We start from the raw sequence: 18,836 nt of genomic DNA on the forward strand, positions 1-18,836 counted from the left end.
CATTTAAAGTCTGCTTCAAACAGAATAATTTATAGAACAGAACACTGTAGTGATCTTGTCAGATTCCTTATTTTGAGGAGTCAAGGTAGTAACTGGGTGCCCAGGGAAGCTTGTGTGTGTGTGTGTGTGTGTGTGTGATGGGGGGTGGCGAGGGGAGTGATGGGTGGTCTGCTGGGTGGACTTAAGACATAGTATGCCTGGGGGACCCCAAGAGTCTACTGGGGTATCTGCAAGGTCAAAACCATTTTCACAGTAATATTAAGACAGTATGTACTTTTTTCACTTTCATTCTCTCCGTTGTACACAACGCAGTTTTCCAGCTGCATTTCCAGTGTGTGATGTCACAACAAACTGAATGTCTTCTATTAACTCAGACGTCAAAGAAAGCTTCGAAAATGTAAAACAATGTCATTCTTCTAAGTTTTTATTTTGATAAATAGGCCTACTTTTCATAAAAATTTTATTTCTGTTAATACGTAATGAGTGGCTAAGGAATCATAAAACCACCAGGGGAAATGTAAAGAGTCATCCTCCTAGGTTCCTCCTAGGCTGCTCCAGCACATTTGCCCCTGCATTAGAATTTCTGGGGCAAATGTGCTGGAAATCTGTATTTTTAAACGGTTCCCCCCGCTGGTCTGATGCTTGGCTAGATTCTGCAATCATCCCTGTTGTTGCAGTTGAAACTTTTAATTTACCAAAACAGGTCAATAAATAGGTCAATTGAGGTGTACTAGAGGCCCGAAAAACCACAATCTGTGTATACTGAATCTTCCCTGCTTAAGTGTGATAAATGAAGAGGGAACGATTTTTCTGGACTCTCTCCATATACAGGAGATGGTCCCAGTTTCTCTTACCCCCGTACCTTTGCAGGTGTTAATCCCTCCTCCTAGAATACCCTGCCTTCCCCTTAACCCTACCCTACCCACTCCTAAAAATCTTACTCCTCCTTCAAAGATCAGCTCAAGCGCTCAGTGACTCCCTCAGGCATCTGAAGAGTGAATCACTGCACCCTCAGCACTGTGTAGATGCCTTTATTACGAAATATGGCATAACAGGACAGTTGCCCCTCTCTCTCTAGGGTTCTGGGTTTTGAGCTTCTCGGAGGCAGGAGCGGTCCTGGGCTTCAGCTGCGAGCACAAAACACAGACCTCAGTAACGCCAGTCACACGCCAGCCAAGGCGGCACAGTCACTCTCCAGCAAACCATTCTCTGCTGAACTGAAAACGTAATTTAAAAATGTATTTGATGTATTTTGACCAGCTCCTGTTGTGACAACACATTTATTCAAGAACACTTAACTTTTCGACTCAATCATTACTCAGGTAAAAATGCATCACTAATGAATAATTTCTATTTAAATAAACGTCACTGAATCTTTTTTGTCTCAGAATAGCTGACTTACGGGGGCTCATCCTTTCAGCAGCAGAAGCAGACGCTGACTAATCATGACCAGCAGCAGAGCTGATTCAGTTAGTGATGCACCTTTAGCTGCCTCAGAGCTTGTGGAGACGTCTCGCCCTCTGAACTGTGTTTGCCTTTGCATATGGATAATGGGTGGGGTTTTTTTCCTTCACTGCCGTGACATCCAGCAAATGGGTTATCCAAAACCAGGTACTTCTCTGGATTCCAGGGACACCGAGGTGAGTAAACACAGTCCTTGCCTCCTGCCGCTGTGTCCTGACACCTGTGACTGCACTGTCAGTAAGCAAAGGAACGAAGCACCAAGGCGACATTTAGTTTAAACCCGCACTGCCGACTGACAGGATCCACAGACAGATCCGCGTCCCTCTGATGGACAGAACACAAATCTTCATCCGTATCGGCTTTAGCACGATAGACTGTAGCCCTGCCCAGGCCCCGCCACCGAGGGCCTGGACAGAAGGACGTGTGCTCCGGGAGGGCACACACTCAGAGAAGGCCAGCAGCTGGTGGATTTCAGAGTAGTTAGTATGCATTCATTTGCAAGTTAACTAGCAACTTCAACTGAGCCTTTTTTTTTTCCTTTTTGATCTGCACATAGTATTTTAGTGGGGAAAAAAAAAAAAAAAATCAAAAGTATCTGGCCTGTTACCATAAATCTCCCAAGAACGTCTTCCCCCAACCTCCTTCCATAAATACTGCTTCTCTTTTCTCTTCAAAAAAGAAAAAAAAAAAAATTTCCAAATTCATGCAAAGGAAGGCAACCTGGTTCAATAAAGTTCTATGGATCGAATTTCTTCCATTTGAAAAGGAGAATAAGATTTTCTGGCTAATTCTGAATTCCAGAGGCATCCTGAAAAATTTCTCAATTTCTCTGACTGGAACATATGAATTCCTTGAGGAAGATTATACGACAATTCTACCCCACCTTTGACTAAAAGTTAATGCAACTCTTTAAGTAACTACTGCTGCTATTATGCAAATTTTTAAAAGCATATGTTCAATATAATATGATACTGACACAAGGATCAGTCAATTTAAAAAGCCAACTCTGTAAAGCTTTCTTTTCTATTAGCATGTTTTCCAGGTCACCCAACTAGGGCACCCTAAGTTTACGATGAAAAGATGTGACAGAGCAGGATGGTGTAAACATTATTTTCTTAAAAGCTGGAAGCAGCTTTAAAGAAAAAATCGTGGCCTGCTAACATAGTTGAGTCCATTTAATCATAACAACTCATGAGCTTTAACAGTATTTTTCAAGTCAAGAACCATAATTGAGACCAAAGCTAGAGATGCCAAATATAATTCTCCAGCAAGGGCACCCGTTCTCTTTCCTTCACAGAAGACAGGTGACTTAAGGAAGCAAGTGACAACTCCAGATTTAATTTGGAAGCATGGGCTTTTCTTACACTTTCTTTTTCTTCACAGAAAAGTTCTCTCTGTTTTTTTGATGACCTTTCTGGAAAAGCACCAGCTCCCGTTCTAAGTCAGCTTTGTCACTTAGGTACACACTTTTCATAGCAGTGACCAACCTGCCTACGGGGTGCTGAGGACCACTGTCCCACGAGGCCCGGCTGCGGCTGTCAACAAGGACACAGACCGACAAGGCACTAGGCAAAAAGCAGTGAATCAACTGCAAATGGCTTTCGAGGTGCCCTGCATTCAACCTCCTCCTCCAAAGCTTCCCAAACTTCGCACCTTCCTCTTGACCTCTGTTATGCGTTAAATCACGTCCCCCCCACACCCCAAAGATATGTTGGCGTCCTAACCGTCAGTACCTCAGAAAGGGACTTTATTTGGAGATAGTCTTCACAGAGGTAGTCAACTTAAAGCGAGGTCCCTAGGGTGAGACCTGATGGCTGGTGTGCTCATAAAAAAAGGGAAATTTGGACACAAACACGTATACAGGGGGGATGTCAGGAGAGGAGGACGGGAAAGATCAGGCGGCGTGTCTACGAGCTGAGGAGTGCCAGAGATTGCCAGTAAACCACCGGAAGCTAGGGGAGAGGGACGGCTCAGGGCTCTCAGGAGAAACCAGCTCTGCCGACAGCCAGATCTTGGACTGCCGGCCTCCAGAACTGTGAGACCATACATTTCTGATGGTTTAAGCCACACACTTTGTGGGACCTCGTTACGGCAGCCCTGGCAAACAAATACAACCTCACTCATGCTTCTACTGCTTTCCATCTGACAGCTTCCGATGATTCTAAGCCATCTGGTGGCAGGAAGCAGCCTGGCGTGTCATCGCCGTGCTCCGTGACCCTGGGCAGAGGGCCGGCCTCCACTGTACATACTGAGTAAGCACCTGTCAACTTGAGGGTGTCACCAGATAGCAGGAGGGCAAGTCACGAGGAAGGTGGCGGCTGTGTGAGCACCACGCCTCCTCCCTTGAGACTGCATGAAGGGCAGCCGTGAAGGAATCAGAGCTGGTGTCTCGTCAACAGCTGGCTCACCACTCCAGCCTCCAGCAAAGAAACAGACAGAGAAGGAAGGACCCTGGCCAGTAACAAACACTGGATCTGCTGGAGATGTTTATAATAAATATCTTTATAACATCTATAATAAATCCTAGCAGAACTAATAAGAAAAGGAACAGTACCTAAGGATAAAAAGAAATATAATATTTTTGTTAATATTGCTGAGGCTTTGTGGTATTGTTCTTCTGAAGATATACAATCAGAACTTTTTTCTTATACTTCTCTTTTCTTTTATTGTGAGAAGACAGAAAAAAAAAGAGCAATAGAATACATATCAAAATATCCCCAGCAGCACTAGTTTTGCAATTGGAAACGATCTAAATGTTCAACAGTAGGTGGGGTGGTTAAAGAAGTAACAGCAGAGCAAGACAATGGACTGACTTCACAGCTGTTCAGAATTAGAAACATGTGGACTAAAAGGATATATAAATAAGTATGCTGTAATAAAAGTATGCACAAAAAAGAAGAATTACGATAATACAAAAATCCAAGATCACTGACCATTCCTTATAACTTCTAATGCTGAAACTACCTGAAATCTATTACCCTGAGTGATAAATTAGCCCATCTTAAGACTTAACGACGTACAACGTGCCTGCCTTTGTACAAATAGCTGCTGACTAGATTATAGTATATTGCTCTAAACATCAAAATAAGACACTATGCTTCTCAAGGTAGCTTTTTAAAAATTTCCGCTTAAAAGAAACAAAAAAGCCTTAATAAAAAGCCTAGTGTGCATTTTACTATCCATTAAGATTACCGTGAATGAAGGTCTTTGTTTCTCTGGAACTACTTTCCTATGAATACACTGGGAAACAATCTTGAGCCTGACCTGACTGACCCACTCAGTCCCGGGGATGGAAGTGTCTTCAGCCAGTGAGGGAAATACAACCTACTGCATTAAAACACGTCAATACTGTCTTCGAAGTCAAAACTGAATGTGCGATGTATACTCGCTACACACCAAAAATTATTAAATATTTATGGCACTATCAGAAGAGTAGAAAGATACTAAATTCTGCTGTATGAGATACGCTTAATTCTAGTGGAGCATGGGGACAGGCTCTCCTCTCAGTTCCGCGTAAGCTGATCCTCTGATCATAACGAAGAAGTTCGAAGGCAACTTCTACCCTAGTCCTGTAAATTTAACTTTGTCATAGAATCAAATGTTTATTTTGTTACCCTACCCAAAATAACGATCACATTTCATGACAAGGAAGAATTTCCTTAAAAATGAAGATCAAAATGGCCGAGGCAGAGGCATATAAAATATCCTCAAGGTGTCCTATTCCAGTCCTTTCTGGGCATTCTCAGCCCTTTACCACCTAACTCTACGCTAGCCCTACTAATATACTATAGCCCGGGCCATACTGTTCCTTCTTTACTACAAATTGAAAAACCATCTATCTTTCAAATCCTGTCCTGGAAAGAGTCTACGTCAGTATTTTCCAAAGTGTGAGACACATGCAGTAACACAGCTCGTCTGAGGGGTGGTACTCACTCAACTCATGTTGCTGAGCTCCCTGCAGAGTCGGTATTTGTTTTTACAGATATTTCCAATGTGTGACAAGTGATGTGACCACTACCACTGAGAGTAGTGATCAAACGCTTCTTTTTAGAAAACATTTATTTAAGGAAATAGGAAAAGAGGCAATTTAAAGACAAGTAGCAGGTAAGTAATAAAGAAGGGATATGGCACTAGCAAAAGTAAAAAGTACTGAGGCTTGGACCACGTTGATTGGTGCTATGCATATAACACTTTGAAATTTGGTTTACAAAGCTACAGAAGCAAATTATAAGATTACATGAAAATTTCATGAAATTATATGGAACGAATTACATGAAAATTCTTCAAGCAAATGCTAACCAGCTAAACTCGGAGTTTCTTTTACATCAGTAAAGGTAATATTTTAGAAAGTACTCTCCGGCTTCTTTGGGATTATAGTGAAAACTCGAAGTCAAGATAATCTTCTAAACATAGCCATACTAAGTTATCATTTTAACACTGTTTAGAATAAAACTTGGTTTCTCAATATAAATATTTAGTCCACGGAACGGAAAAGTCCAAAGAAATTTAAAGAGGAAAAATTACATAGCCTACTGAACCCCAAATATTTATTTATGCCTTCTAGGAAAACAAACATACTGACTACAACAGTAACACAACCCTACTCTGATGAAGTGCTGGGGAGAAACTGCTAGGGTATATTTAGGCTTTTTCAGTTCTTAACAATCTTACGGGACATGAAAAATGCAATCTGCCTTTAAAGAACACCACCAAAAAAAAAAAAAAAAAAAAAAAAAAAAAGGGAAAAAGGAAGAAGAAACCCACATGTTTGGTTTCAGAACACCAGGCCTTACCAGAGGCTGCTGGGGTTGCATGGTTTGGAGACCGAGGGTCTGACCCTGGGGCTGCGAGGACTGCTGAGGCTGCTGCATCTGGAAAGAAAGAAGAAGAATTATACATGTGAAAATAGGAGGTTAATGTCTGTCATTCCAGTCCCCTCCCCCCATACGCCTTTGATCTAATTAGTCTGCTCCAACAAGGATGACACACACCTGCCTCCTCCGTCTTTGTCTTCCCAAACATCGTTCCTCCTTCAAGGGCAAGACCTAAATCTGCTCCTCCGTGTGCTTCCAGACAACTGCGACCCCAGGGATCTCTTCTTCGCTAGTCACAGCGTTCACAGTCTAAACCACCCTACACTGTCCAGGGACATGCTTTGTACTCACTGTCTTAACTCCTTTCATGCCATTTGCCCTTCCACATATTTCATTCCACCTTACGCTATCAGGTGAGACAAGGACTGCTCGCTAGTTATCTCTTCGTTCCCCACGGTACCTAGAGGAACTCTTGAATTTAGATTTATTTTTTTTTTTTAAAGGAAGATGTAGACGTGAGAAGTTCTGGCCTAAGTTACCAGCATAAAATCATAAATTGTGTCCGTGAACGCTGGCTCAAATACATGGCTCTTGGAAAACACTTCCAAGTCACAAAAGAAACACAGACTAGACGTCCACCAGGGGGAACATCACAGAGGAGAGGAAAATATTAAGAGGTGGTCTGTCTCAATGACCTTTAAAGTCTCCTCCACCCGAACGCTTCATCTTGAGGATGAGAGCACCAGACTTCTTTTCGGCCTCTGCATTTTTCCAACTTGGTTTGCATACTGTCCCTCAAATTCTTTGTCTTCTTTAGGGCAAGGTAATCGATCAATAGTTATTGCCAGAAGGCATTTTTCACTAAGTGACAAGGGTCATGGATTTGCAATCCTAGCTGAGGTCTGGGCAGGCCACTCCCAGCATGAACAGTGCAAGCTGGACCAGAAACACAGCGACTGCAATAGGAAGCCAACACTCCTCCACTGGGCTCTCTGTGAACCCTTTCAGGAAAAGTCACCCCAACTTTGTAATTATGAATCTCTTCCTTTATGGAGGTAGTCAGTCACCAAAAAAGGAATAAGTATAATTCGGATGCAGAAGCAAATCATTTTTCCTTATCTCCCAGCAATGTGTTGGTAATGAAAAAATTATCAGAAGGACACACCACGTTAATTGGGATAAAAAGTACACATTAACCAATAAGGAAGGTTTTCAAAATTTGCAGCTTTAAAAAAATGTTAGTGTAAGACAGGAAGTGGTAAATAAAAAAAATAATGTAATAACTTTCCTCAGTGATCTGGAAATGAGAAATTTTAAAACAGAGAGAAATATAAATATCAGTCCTAAAAAATTCTGAAACATATACTTAGCACTTGGGAAAAAAATTATTTTAAGAAAATATCACCATGAGTATTAATAGTCATAATAATGGTAATATTACCAAAGGGGTGCTTCACTTGCACTTTCATATTTAATTTTCACTGCACACTTAAGAGGTGGGCACTATGATTAGTTCCATTTTATTTTTGACGAAATTAAGGGTTAGAGGGTTTTTGACCACGCTGGAGATCTTATATATGCGATGAGTGGGACTGGCCATCTACAGGCCACACTCCCCCGCAAACCAATTACCATATGTTTTTCAATTTTGTGATACAGTTTTTTCCACATTTTAACAGGCAAAAACTGGGATGCCATTCACGGCATCTTGTAACTGTGAAGCCCAGTTTTGTTGAAGCTTTGTGGTGGCTTTGGTCTGTCGAAGTGTTGGCACTGCCAGCCAGAATTTTGGGGGTCACACTGAATTCAGACCTCAAACCCACTTGAGCTCATGGTTCAGGTATCTTCTTCCCACCACCAGCGTCAAGGTTGAGACATGCAAGTTCCTTTGCTGTCCCTTTCTGCCTGACGGGTTTATTTCCCATTGACCTCATACAAAGTGTATAGCCCTTGGGTACCCCAGTTCTACTAGAGTTCCCATTCTTGGTGTTGCTATCTTTTCCTTTCTTAGAAATGCATAAAAGGACAGTGCATCTCAGGTTGGACTGTTGATAAGATTAGGGTCCACTGTACAGACTCATCAGGCAATTTCCAACCCAACAACACAGGATAAGCTTGCTAATAATAAAGGCAAATGGAACAGATAAACATAACAGCCTATATTCCCTAGACAAGGGAGGGAGAAGCCAGAATGTGTAAAGGGGAGGAGCCCTTTATCTAGGAGACTCAAATATTTATGACACATAAGTGAAGGACAGCTCTCTGGATTCTACCAGAGACAGGATGAAATACCCCTTTGAAGTATCCTACCTACGTAACTCCAACTTCACAGCCCAATCAGACTAGAGGTGTTAAACAGAAAATTTTTTGGATTACAGACCCCTCTAGAAATCTGAACAAAAACTCTGGACGGCTCGACTGTTTCTAAAAAATACACATATAAGAAATTTTGAACTCAGATTGCATGGGCTCTAGTTAAACAGTGACTGAGGAAGCTGAGGCTTACACTCTTAAGATAAAGGCATCCAGCTACCCTTCCGAACCTTTGTGAAAGGGCAAGGATGGTCTGCAAAATGTACTCTTCTGTCCACGACCTGGTAGATGCAGAGAGAAAGGAAGGCCCCTGCCGAACTGGAACTAAATTACACCAGTTAGGTCCCAGTGTCAAACACACAAGATTCCCTGGAATTTGGCAATTAAAGTCTGAAGTGTCTGTTATTTCTTATGACCGCTGAGGACCCCACACACGCTGCACTCACTCCCAGCTCCATACCTGGAGGAGCCTCTGCTGCTGTCGCACCTGGGGCTGTCTGGGCCTCACTGGGTCCTGAGACAGGGACACCGAGGGAAGGTTTGGATGCACGGAAGTCAGCACCGCATCGAGTCCTCCACCCACCAGAGGGCTCTGCTGAAGCGACTGATGATTCAGTCTGGTCAAGAATAAAGAACTTGTTTTCAGGCCCAAGCGTACTGTCAAATGTTTATAATCAGTGCCACTGGCACATTGCACACACTCACAAAGAAACCATCATGTTCAATAATCACTGTGTACAATTCAAATGCAATCAAGACCAGTGGTTACGGTCACCTAGATTCCCAGGGACACCTGGTATCCCAGCTATTCAGACAGCAAATGGTACAGGTGGGATTTAAACCCAGAACTTCGGGGCTCTGCAGTTCAAGTTCTTAGGCAATATGCTCTTCTGTCACTTATTAGACAAACAATGAACAGGATGCATGTTTTCCAAATTCCGTTATTTCCCCAAATGTGTTACCAACAACCTCGCCAACTTTCCAAACAGTGATTACTTAGGGTTGACCTGCAGTCTCCGATGGTAGCACACGGGGGTGCAGCTGCTGTCCACTGTAGCGCAGCAATCTGCATGAAACTTGAGTTCTCCTAGACCAACGCCGTCCACCAGAACTTTCTACTGTGACCGAAATGTCTCCGCCTGTGCTGTCCAATAAGATAGCCACTGGCCACCAGGACCAGCTGCATCATTTCTGGGTCTCAGTGCAAAGCAAGAACGCAGGGCTCTCTGATCAAAAACCAGTAAGAATATTTCGAGCGGGTGACAATAGAGCATCACAACCAATGCATGCAGGTCTTCTGAACACAGCGCCCTGTGTGACTGCGCAGGTCACACACCTGCGAAGCTGGCCCTGCTGGCCACATGTGGTTAACGAACACCTGAAATGCGACTAGTGCGACAGAGAACTGAGGAGCTTTAACTTAACTTCAATTAGTCTAAATTTAAAGAGCCCACGTGGCTGGTAGCTGCTCTAATGGACAGCGCAGTTATACGCTACATACTACATCTACGAGATCCAATTAAAGCAAAAACTGAGGAAGAGTCTTTCATGATCCGGTTTTGCCAGCCATTCCTGAGGTGGAAAAGGTAGAAACAAGGATACGTAACAAGAGTGTTATGGGCACCGTGCACAAGGAGTATTGCAGTCACAGGCTTTGTGGCTCCGATCAACATATTCTAGTAAGGCACTGCTAAGGATAATCAACAATTTTTAATCTTAGATATTTATTGCCAAAAAACCTTTTTAAAAGAGGAGGAAAAGAAGAACATTGGCGCTAACACAGTGGTATCACTGAAAAATATTACACAAATACTACGGGAGATGTGAGTCAAACAATAAGGGACTTGCACGGAATAAACAAGATGGGGCATTGCTTCTTTTGAACCACAATCTGGATGCTGCTGAAAATGAGATGACGATGAAAATTATATGCAAATATGCAAGCTCATAGGAACAATGATAAAGCACCATGTCCTAGAAGAAGCACGGTAAAGACGAGAATTTGAGTGTCCACCACTGCCATCATTATTTCCACATGCATCACCTCTGAGAGCCACTCAGGGGCTGCAGGTACGGCGACGCCTGCTGCTGAACGTAGCCACTCGGCGGCTGCTGCTGCATCTGTCTGAGTCTTTCCATTAGCGCCGGGTTGGAATGCGCAGCCGGATAGGTTCTGGAATTATAGGTAGGAGACAGGACCACGCTGCCAGCCTGCTGCTGAGGGGTCTGCTGCAAAGGCATCTGCGTTCCGTACATCGTATAGCCCTGGGGCATGGTCTGCAGGCAGGCACAAGGAAGGAAGTCAACGTTTTGATTTGCCCCCAGCTGTCCTGTCGCTAAGATATCGAGGGCAAAAACAAAGCCAGGAGGAGCCCCCAGGAATTCGCCGTTCTCAAAGACTCTTTTTAACTCAACATATGAGCAAGATCTCACTCTGGAGGCAGAGAGAAGAGCCGAAAGTTATAGAATGAACTGTCTGTATAATGATTCACCAGAAATGTCAATTAAAAAGCAAAATGAATCCTCACTTGGTTAAGAGATCAGTTTTAAGCTCAGTCGCTTATTTTGAGGAAAGGAAGGGCAGGTTTCTGCACAGAAATAATCAGGCAAGCATCTCTACCTTTAGTGCACAGATGACATCCATGTTCAACAGATACCAAGTATCACTAAAGTTGTTTCCAACGTTAACCAGAAGAGTTGCTCATGCTGAATGTAAATTAAAATCATGGAGTACACTTTCCTAGTACGTCACTACACTTCCTTGGGTCTAATGAATTTGTCTGTAGTAACCAACCAGTTAATAAGAACAACAACAGAAAAAAACATCAATTACCTTAACCAGAGAATAAGGGTGTCAGTGGTGAGTATTCAATAATCTCTAGCTCTGGTTGGACTGCAGCCCGTTTCAGCACTCTACCAGTAATCGTTAATATATGAGTGGCTGATTCTCCAAATCCTGACACCCAATGTAAATGAAAAGCTTCAGGTTCTGCTGCGTCACTATCTACAATTTACAGAACAGAGTGCTGATTAAAGTAGAAGAGGACTGCTCTTCAGGTCCTCAAAGTACCACATTTTAAGGTAGTTGAATGGCTCTGACTTGGAAGACAGAGTGATGGACAATGACCTTCCTGCAGGCAGCGTGCAGGGACGCAGGCTGTGTGGCCCGGTGCCTGTGAAGGCCAACCCTGGCCTTCCTGTCAGCTGTGGACACAGTATGAACCGCTGGCCCAACTAGAGGTCTTGCCAACCTCCCTGGCCTCCTGATTATGAGAGGGATAGAGTACAAGGATATGGAAGCAGAAATGACAAAGCTATTAGAAAAAACAGCTCAAGATTTGCATCACATTAAGGCAAATCTATCATCTGCTGAATAACTACTGTGTGTCTGGTGCTTTGCTAGTTCCATAGGTTGTCTTAAATCTCCACAATGTTCATCTCTATTTTACAGAGAAGGAAACCAAGACTCGGAGTAACTCGCACAATGTTACACAGCTTGTAGGTTGTCAGGAATTTTGTCAAGGTCTGATGCCAAGGCCGATTATCTTCTTATTCTACCAGGATTCCTCTTCGAAGCTATCTTTGAATGTCATAAATTCAATCATGAATTACATCATTATACATTATAACACAAGTACCCTGGCTGGGACTGTTCACCGTTTCAATATCTACCATCATCATTAATAGAAAGGTATGAATTGATATTTCTGATTCAAGAATTTCCTAAAATGTCTGATGCCCTTTAATCAATCCTGAGACTTGTTTAATAAGCACTGGTAAAGCTTTTTTTTTTTTTTTTTTTGAAACGTCAATTATAATCTATAAGCAGAAGTGACTAAGTTCTATACCCCATGAGGGAATTGATAGCCTACTTACCTAGCTCCCCCCTTCAAATAAAGAGCATTAAAAATCCCAGCAGCACCTACAAAGCAAACATGGGTACCTGTGCTTGCTGCAGACCTGGATACTGGGGGAGCTGAGGGGAGGGCCGTGCTTGAGCAGCAAAGAGAGCAGCCTGGTCCCCCGGCTGGCCCTGGAAAACAAAGCCGAGGCGGCTCTTGATCATAACAGCAAGGGCATGATCCGAGCTCCTGGTTAATTGCCCCCCAAACCCCTGACACCGCACCCTATGTGAGAACAACACGTGCAGATTCCAACCTGCACTGGATACTATTCCTCATCAATTTCCTAGTAACAGTAGAGATTGCTGTGCTTATTATTTCTTCCAAAGAAGACTACGGATGTCCCCAATGATAACACATACGTAAACACAAGCCAAAATAATCAACGGTCTGCTCATCAGAGAGGCTCTGAGCCAGCTTTCCTGTACACTCCAGGGTACAAATGTCCCTCCAGAGTAAAAGGCATGAGTCTCTAAGTGTGAAATCTGAAACCACAGAGTTGCCTCATCCTGTGCCCATAAAGTAAGAGAACACGTGGTACACGCAGATGGCATACACTACCTTCATGACTTTTTAATGATGTTTCTTCACAGGGACCTAAAAATTGCCTATTTAGCCATGTATGCAAGGGGTGAATTTGGGATCTCTTATGACTCTAATAATCAATATAATCAGTGAAAATGTATAATAAGTTACTATCAAATACAGTTCTAACCAACTACAATGTAAAATAGAAACCAATTAACATCTGTTCACCAGTCTTAATTTAATACATGTTTTGGCCTGAGGAAAAATAAATATATTCCTAAGAGCAGCTGTATGTATTTTACGTTTTGGCGGCAGAAGCTATTTCACGGAAGCTTGCGGTATTAATCGCAGAAGGAGGCCAAGCTTCCGACCACCCCTTGGTTTTTTCAGGACTTACTAATAACAAAGAAATGGGGTTTATTCTAGGATATGTCACCACTGTTTTATATCACAGATGTCCTCGTTTTTTTTAAGTGCTAAAATACAGTTATATTAAAAACCAATTTTAAATGTTCCGGGAAAGTAGTACAGATACTTCTGGCTGGCAGAAAGGTGTAAACATTTAGCTTAAGAGGGAGAAGAACACCAACAATTATTAAGCATCTATTATGTGCCAGGGACTGGGCTTCTTGTTCTTATTCCCATTTTCTCACAGGAACTCTGCAGGGAGGGGACATCATCCCCATTTTCTTCAGGTAGGAAAAGCCAGGCTCAAAGAGCCTGGGTAGCTTAGCAAGCTCACCCAGCTAGACCTGGCTGAGCCATGAGCGCTCAGCTAAGTCTGCCTCCAAAGCCTAGGGTTTTTTCGATTATGATGAGATGCCTCCATATGTGATATCAAGGATGAAAATATTTAAAATTTCATTTGGTGCTTATTCTTTAGGGACATAGAGCCTCGTAAACTCACCCCAATAAGAAACCAAAAGGAGACTCTTTAATGAGATTTTGAAATGAAACGTATACATCAGACGGTGAAGCCTTTTCTCTGATCCCCACATCAAATCACTTGAGGGCATTTAAGAAACTTCGGCCTCTCCGAAGGTGGCTAGCCACCCGTACATGGACCAAATACAAATTTCTGGGAGCATCTACTATGGTATCTATATGTGACAGCTTCAACAAGAACCTAACTTTCCAGCGTAGGGTACCATGAAGATACTCTGAGCCTTTAGCTGATTAATCCAAGCGCGATTATATCCCTATTTGCTTAAGTCTAAGAAAAACAGCCCAAACTCCCTCTAGGAGAGCCCATGCCACGGGAGTGTGGCTATCTGAAGCCTACAAGTATTGCCCCAAAGTAGCCAAATGGCCCTTGATCCTCCAAACGCTAAGCCAGGGAGTCATTAAATCAACCGGATCTTTCCATGCCGCTCCTCGACTTGGTGCTCCCTGACAGCATTGTCCAAAGGTCCCTGAAACATACTGCTGTACCTCTCGGTGGGGATAAATATATGTATATTACCATTTCTACAGAAGAAAAGAAAAATGAATTATTTCTGTGAGTTAGAATCTTGAGATCCCTAAGTAGTCTAAAACACCCACGCCCTTTTTCGCCTTGGAGGGAAACAAGACGTGATGTGCGCGTGACAGAGGCATGTGGATACATAAAACAGATCTTTTTTTAACTCTTTACTCTTCCTTTGCTTATTGAAGAACCTTAGGAAACAAACTATGACTTATATGTGGGGCGGGGGGACTAGAACCCTGATACGGTAGGTATCTGAGTTACTGGGCAACACTCTTTTACTGACAAAGAACAGTTGAGATTTTGGAAATTTAAGAAATACGAATTAAAAACCATCTACATTTTTAAAAATCACAAAATTAACACTCAAGGAAAAACACTGTAACTTTGAAAAGAAAAAAAAAAGCAAGAAGAAAGGGGTGAAAAATTTCAAATCAGTTTTACACTCTAAAATTCATATACTCTTCAGTGAACCATTTTTAGTCTAAAGGTAAACTATTTATTTGTAAATAGACTATATTCCCTCCCATCGCCATTTTTTCCCCCCCAACTCGCTACTTAAGTACAGTAGGTAAGGGTTCTAACATTCAATACCCTCCCTGAGGAAATCAGAAACACCTCACGTTGGCCAGCGCTCCCCAAGGGCTTTTATCGTCATATTGGCCCTGAATGAAAAATATCCATCTCTTCTCCCAAACCGAAATGACCTCCTCCTGCTCTCTGGTTTTCCCAGAATAATGCCAGGAACAAATTATTTCAATTTGTAGAAATAGTTCAATCTCTTGAGTAAAGAATGAATGACCAAGAAGTTCTGTAGTAACGTGAAAGATTTTACAGATGCTGAACGAGGACCATAATGAGGGACTAGGTAAGAAAACTAAAAATTGAAATTTAGTAAGAGTCTTAAAATGTTAGTAGGGATAGTTTTGCTGCATTCAAGAAGGGACAATATAATGAATGTATCATCCGAACTGGGACAGGCCAGGAGAACGGGGGCAAAGTGAGACCATGCCTGGCAAATTGTGACTTATGGTCACCTTCGTCATACATAATCTACTTATCTGTTATTTTCTGAAAACTATCTAAGCTTTATTTGATTTTTTTAAAAAAATCAGTTCCTAGCACTGTGTCTGGCATATAACAAGTGCTCAATAAATATCTATTGAGGAAACCTAAGATTTAATTTAGTTTATCCGTTAAACAAGAGTTCCAGAGGTAAATTGAGATTTATATTTCAGGATAAATTAGTTTACCAAGTGCTTTCCAATTGCCCCATATTTTTAAGTACCATCTTTTGTTTTGAAAACTCACTTTTTAATTTAATTTCTAGCATCTGTCATTCTAATGACTTCTTTCTGCCTTCATTAATACCTGGAGAGTAGCTCAATTGCCCCTCTGGATTTATCCTGCTTAACTGCAACAATCAGAGGCAACATTAACTTCACACTTTCGTGGTTGTAAAGGAGGCTGGTTTCTGAGGGAATATCTGTGTCTGGCCTGGAGCCACACTGTGCTCCAGCTCCAGCTCCCCTGGCTCAGGTACCCAACTTACAAGTGCTAAGAGAGTGAGCCACAGTTAACTGGGAAATTCTGATAGCTACAGGAACCCATCTCTACATTGCTACCCAGGGTCAATTCCTACATGTGGTCTCTCTCATTTGTTTTTACACACTTTGCTTTAGGCTTGCCTCTGGGTAAGAAACAGAAATCTATTATATTTTCTAAAATTTCCACTTTCTAAAAACTTTTTAAAAAGCTGTGCTGTTCAACACTGACTCATCTTCCTGGTCTTTATAAGAACAATTCTCTCTCTTACTGCTTTATTTTTAATTAGACAAGAGAAGCATCTGAGCTCAAAGAGACGTAGACTCAAAACCTCTTGCACAGTTTGAAATGAATACATCCAGTAAGTTAAAAAAAAAAATTTTTGAGACATCATCCTCAAAGATAACTTTCAATCTTCTGGGTCTTGTTCTCTTCATTAGTTCAGTCTCTCAGTCAACTGAGAAAATGTGAGGGTCTCTTTCTAAAGGAGAATTGGTTATAACTCCAGTTAGCAGACAGTTAAGCATTACAATCAGCAGCAATTCAGGATCAGGGATCTTCTATCCACTCAATTTCACTAGTAATGATTTTTTTTTTCAAATCCTTATTTAGTAACTTTCCAATAGAGTTTAAGGGTTGCAAGTAGAGAGACAAGTTGTGCCTGAAAAACCACAGCCAGATTTTGTGACTCTGTTTCTGAAAATGCTGATTTAGGAATAATAATAAAAGTCACCCAGTGAAAACCAGTGGGTAATGTTTTATGAGTCAACGAGCAAAAAGGGTTTTGCTTGTGACTACTGGTTTGGAAGGTACTAAGTAATGTTGCCCAAGGTTAAACAACAAATGGCGTGAACCCCAAGTTTTGGTCGTCACATTATACCGGTGTATTTTGATTGCAGACAACAGATACACAGAAAATTCTATAATTAAAAGAGGTCCTGTTGACCAGTTATGCTTAATTCTTTTATAAAGCTTTCCATCAAATATAACTTGGTTGGCAATCGGTTAACAGTAACATTAACGGCTGGAACAACCTGATTCACTTTGAAATAAACACACCTCATACCATAATGAACCTTTACAATATAGTCTGTTAACATGCCCATAAAGGAGGAATATAGAATATTGATTGGTTGAGTATACATACACATTCATTAAATTCCTGATACTGGAGAATATTAAAGAAAAATAAGAATGGTGAAAAGGACAGCAAAGACATACATACACATTTCCATTTACTTGAATGAATATATAGATCATGTAACCTTTTGACTTTAAATACCTGATGAACAAAATATTTTGTCTATTTTTTTAAAAAGTAAAATCAATGGTAGATGCAAATTGTATTCTGTTTAAATTACATTATCATCTGAACAATAAATGCCCTACAGCAAACATAAGCTACCTGAAAGATATTTTTAAATTTGATAGTTTAATTCAAGTTTTTAAAAAAAAAAACAAAAACCTTGCCTGCTCTCTGTACAAGTGTCAAGAAAAATTGATAGAAAAATTGATTGCTTTCAGAAAAGTCTCCAAACTTTCCTTTGTTGAAAGAACTAACTATTAAAGAAATTGTCTATATGACAGTATTTCATAACTGAAATATCTTCAAAGCTTGTAATATGCCATTAAGGATATTTTCACCAATGTATAGAAAACGTTACCCATTAAATTGGCAGTGAAACGGGTTGACTTACATTCACATCTGAGATGTGTGCTCTTTTTTATTCTAATGCTTCTTGGGTTTATGTTGTGGGTTGGCTATCTGATACAGAAACCTATAAGTAATTTAATGCAAAACATGCATTCTTCGCTAGCCCAGGCAAAGCAGTAGAGATGAAGTCTTATGACATGCATGCACAAGACCTATGCTCAAAAAAAACACCTTCTCCATACCGGAAAGAAAATAGAGATGATGCGTTCTGTTGAGAACTTAGGAAGAACGAGTGAGTGGGATGTGATGAGAAGGGCATGTTTCATAACCACAGTTTTCATTATCTTGCACTGGCCTGTGAGTCAGCATGCCATGCGTTCCTCTACTAATGAGGTGAGTTATCGCAGAGAGAAGCGAGAGCTCAGGAATAGATGGGTTCAAAACTGGGACTGAGATGAAGGTACACGAACTGGCCTATGTTCCCAAGCTCAGGCCATGAACGTCCACTGGTTTCTATACCATAGACACGTATATGATGAAAATCATGAGGCAATCAAAGGGGACAACTTTCGGAAATGAATTCCGTTAACGTGAACATGGTCAATGCATTCATGATTCTGTGTTACAGTCTCAAACATAAACCAAGTGAGTAACAGTGAAATGAAGACTATAATAATTACCAGCTAGAGGGGAATAACCTGCTTCTCATTCTGATGTTCAAAGGATAATGCTATAAAAGTTTACTTAAAGAAAAAAAAAAAAAAAAAAAAAAAAGAAAGTAAAAGGAATGACAGACAGCAGGGGTGTTACCATTATGTTGTCAAAGTCTTCCAGAAGGGAGACAGCAGAGTTACAGAAGTCCTACAGAAAGGGGACAGCAAGAAAACGGCAGACAATACAGATAAGATTGTTTAGCCTAATGATGCAGGTAGCCAAAATACATAAGAATTAGTTCATTTTAAAACAATGTTTCAGGGAGTCAAGACTTAAAAACCCAGGCCCTAAGAGTTCATATTAATTTATACGCCAAACAATATCACCATAGGCTGGGACACAGACAGATAATATGGCAATAGTCACATAATGGAATAGCACATCCTGGAGGTTAAACAGGGACATACAAGAAGTAGGGGAGCTATCAGACCCAGATA

General features: G+C 41.4%; 1 protein-coding gene across 1 annotated transcript in view; it reads right to left on the reverse strand.

Annotated features, from left to right (window-relative positions):
* The window catches only part of MED12L (mediator complex subunit 12L), a 316,215-nt gene that overhangs the window by 3,803 nt on the left and 293,576 nt on the right, over positions 1-18,836 (reverse strand). The window contains exons 41-45 of the mRNA XM_024131828.2: positions 18,496-18,546; positions 12,535-12,624; positions 10,636-10,868; positions 9,052-9,208; positions 6,258-6,335 (exon numbers count right to left, since the gene is read on the reverse strand). Coding sequence (XP_023987596.1) covers positions 6,258-6,335; positions 9,052-9,208; positions 10,636-10,868; positions 12,535-12,624; positions 18,496-18,546 — 609 coding nt within the window. The remainder of the gene's footprint in view (positions 1-6,257; positions 6,336-9,051; positions 9,209-10,635; positions 10,869-12,534; positions 12,625-18,495; positions 18,547-18,836) is intronic.

Source organism: Physeter macrocephalus, chromosome 1 (assembly GCF_002837175.3).
Source record: "Physeter macrocephalus isolate SW-GA chromosome 1, ASM283717v5, whole genome shotgun sequence".
Lineage (NCBI taxonomy): Eukaryota > Metazoa > Chordata > Mammalia > Artiodactyla > Physeteridae > Physeter > Physeter macrocephalus.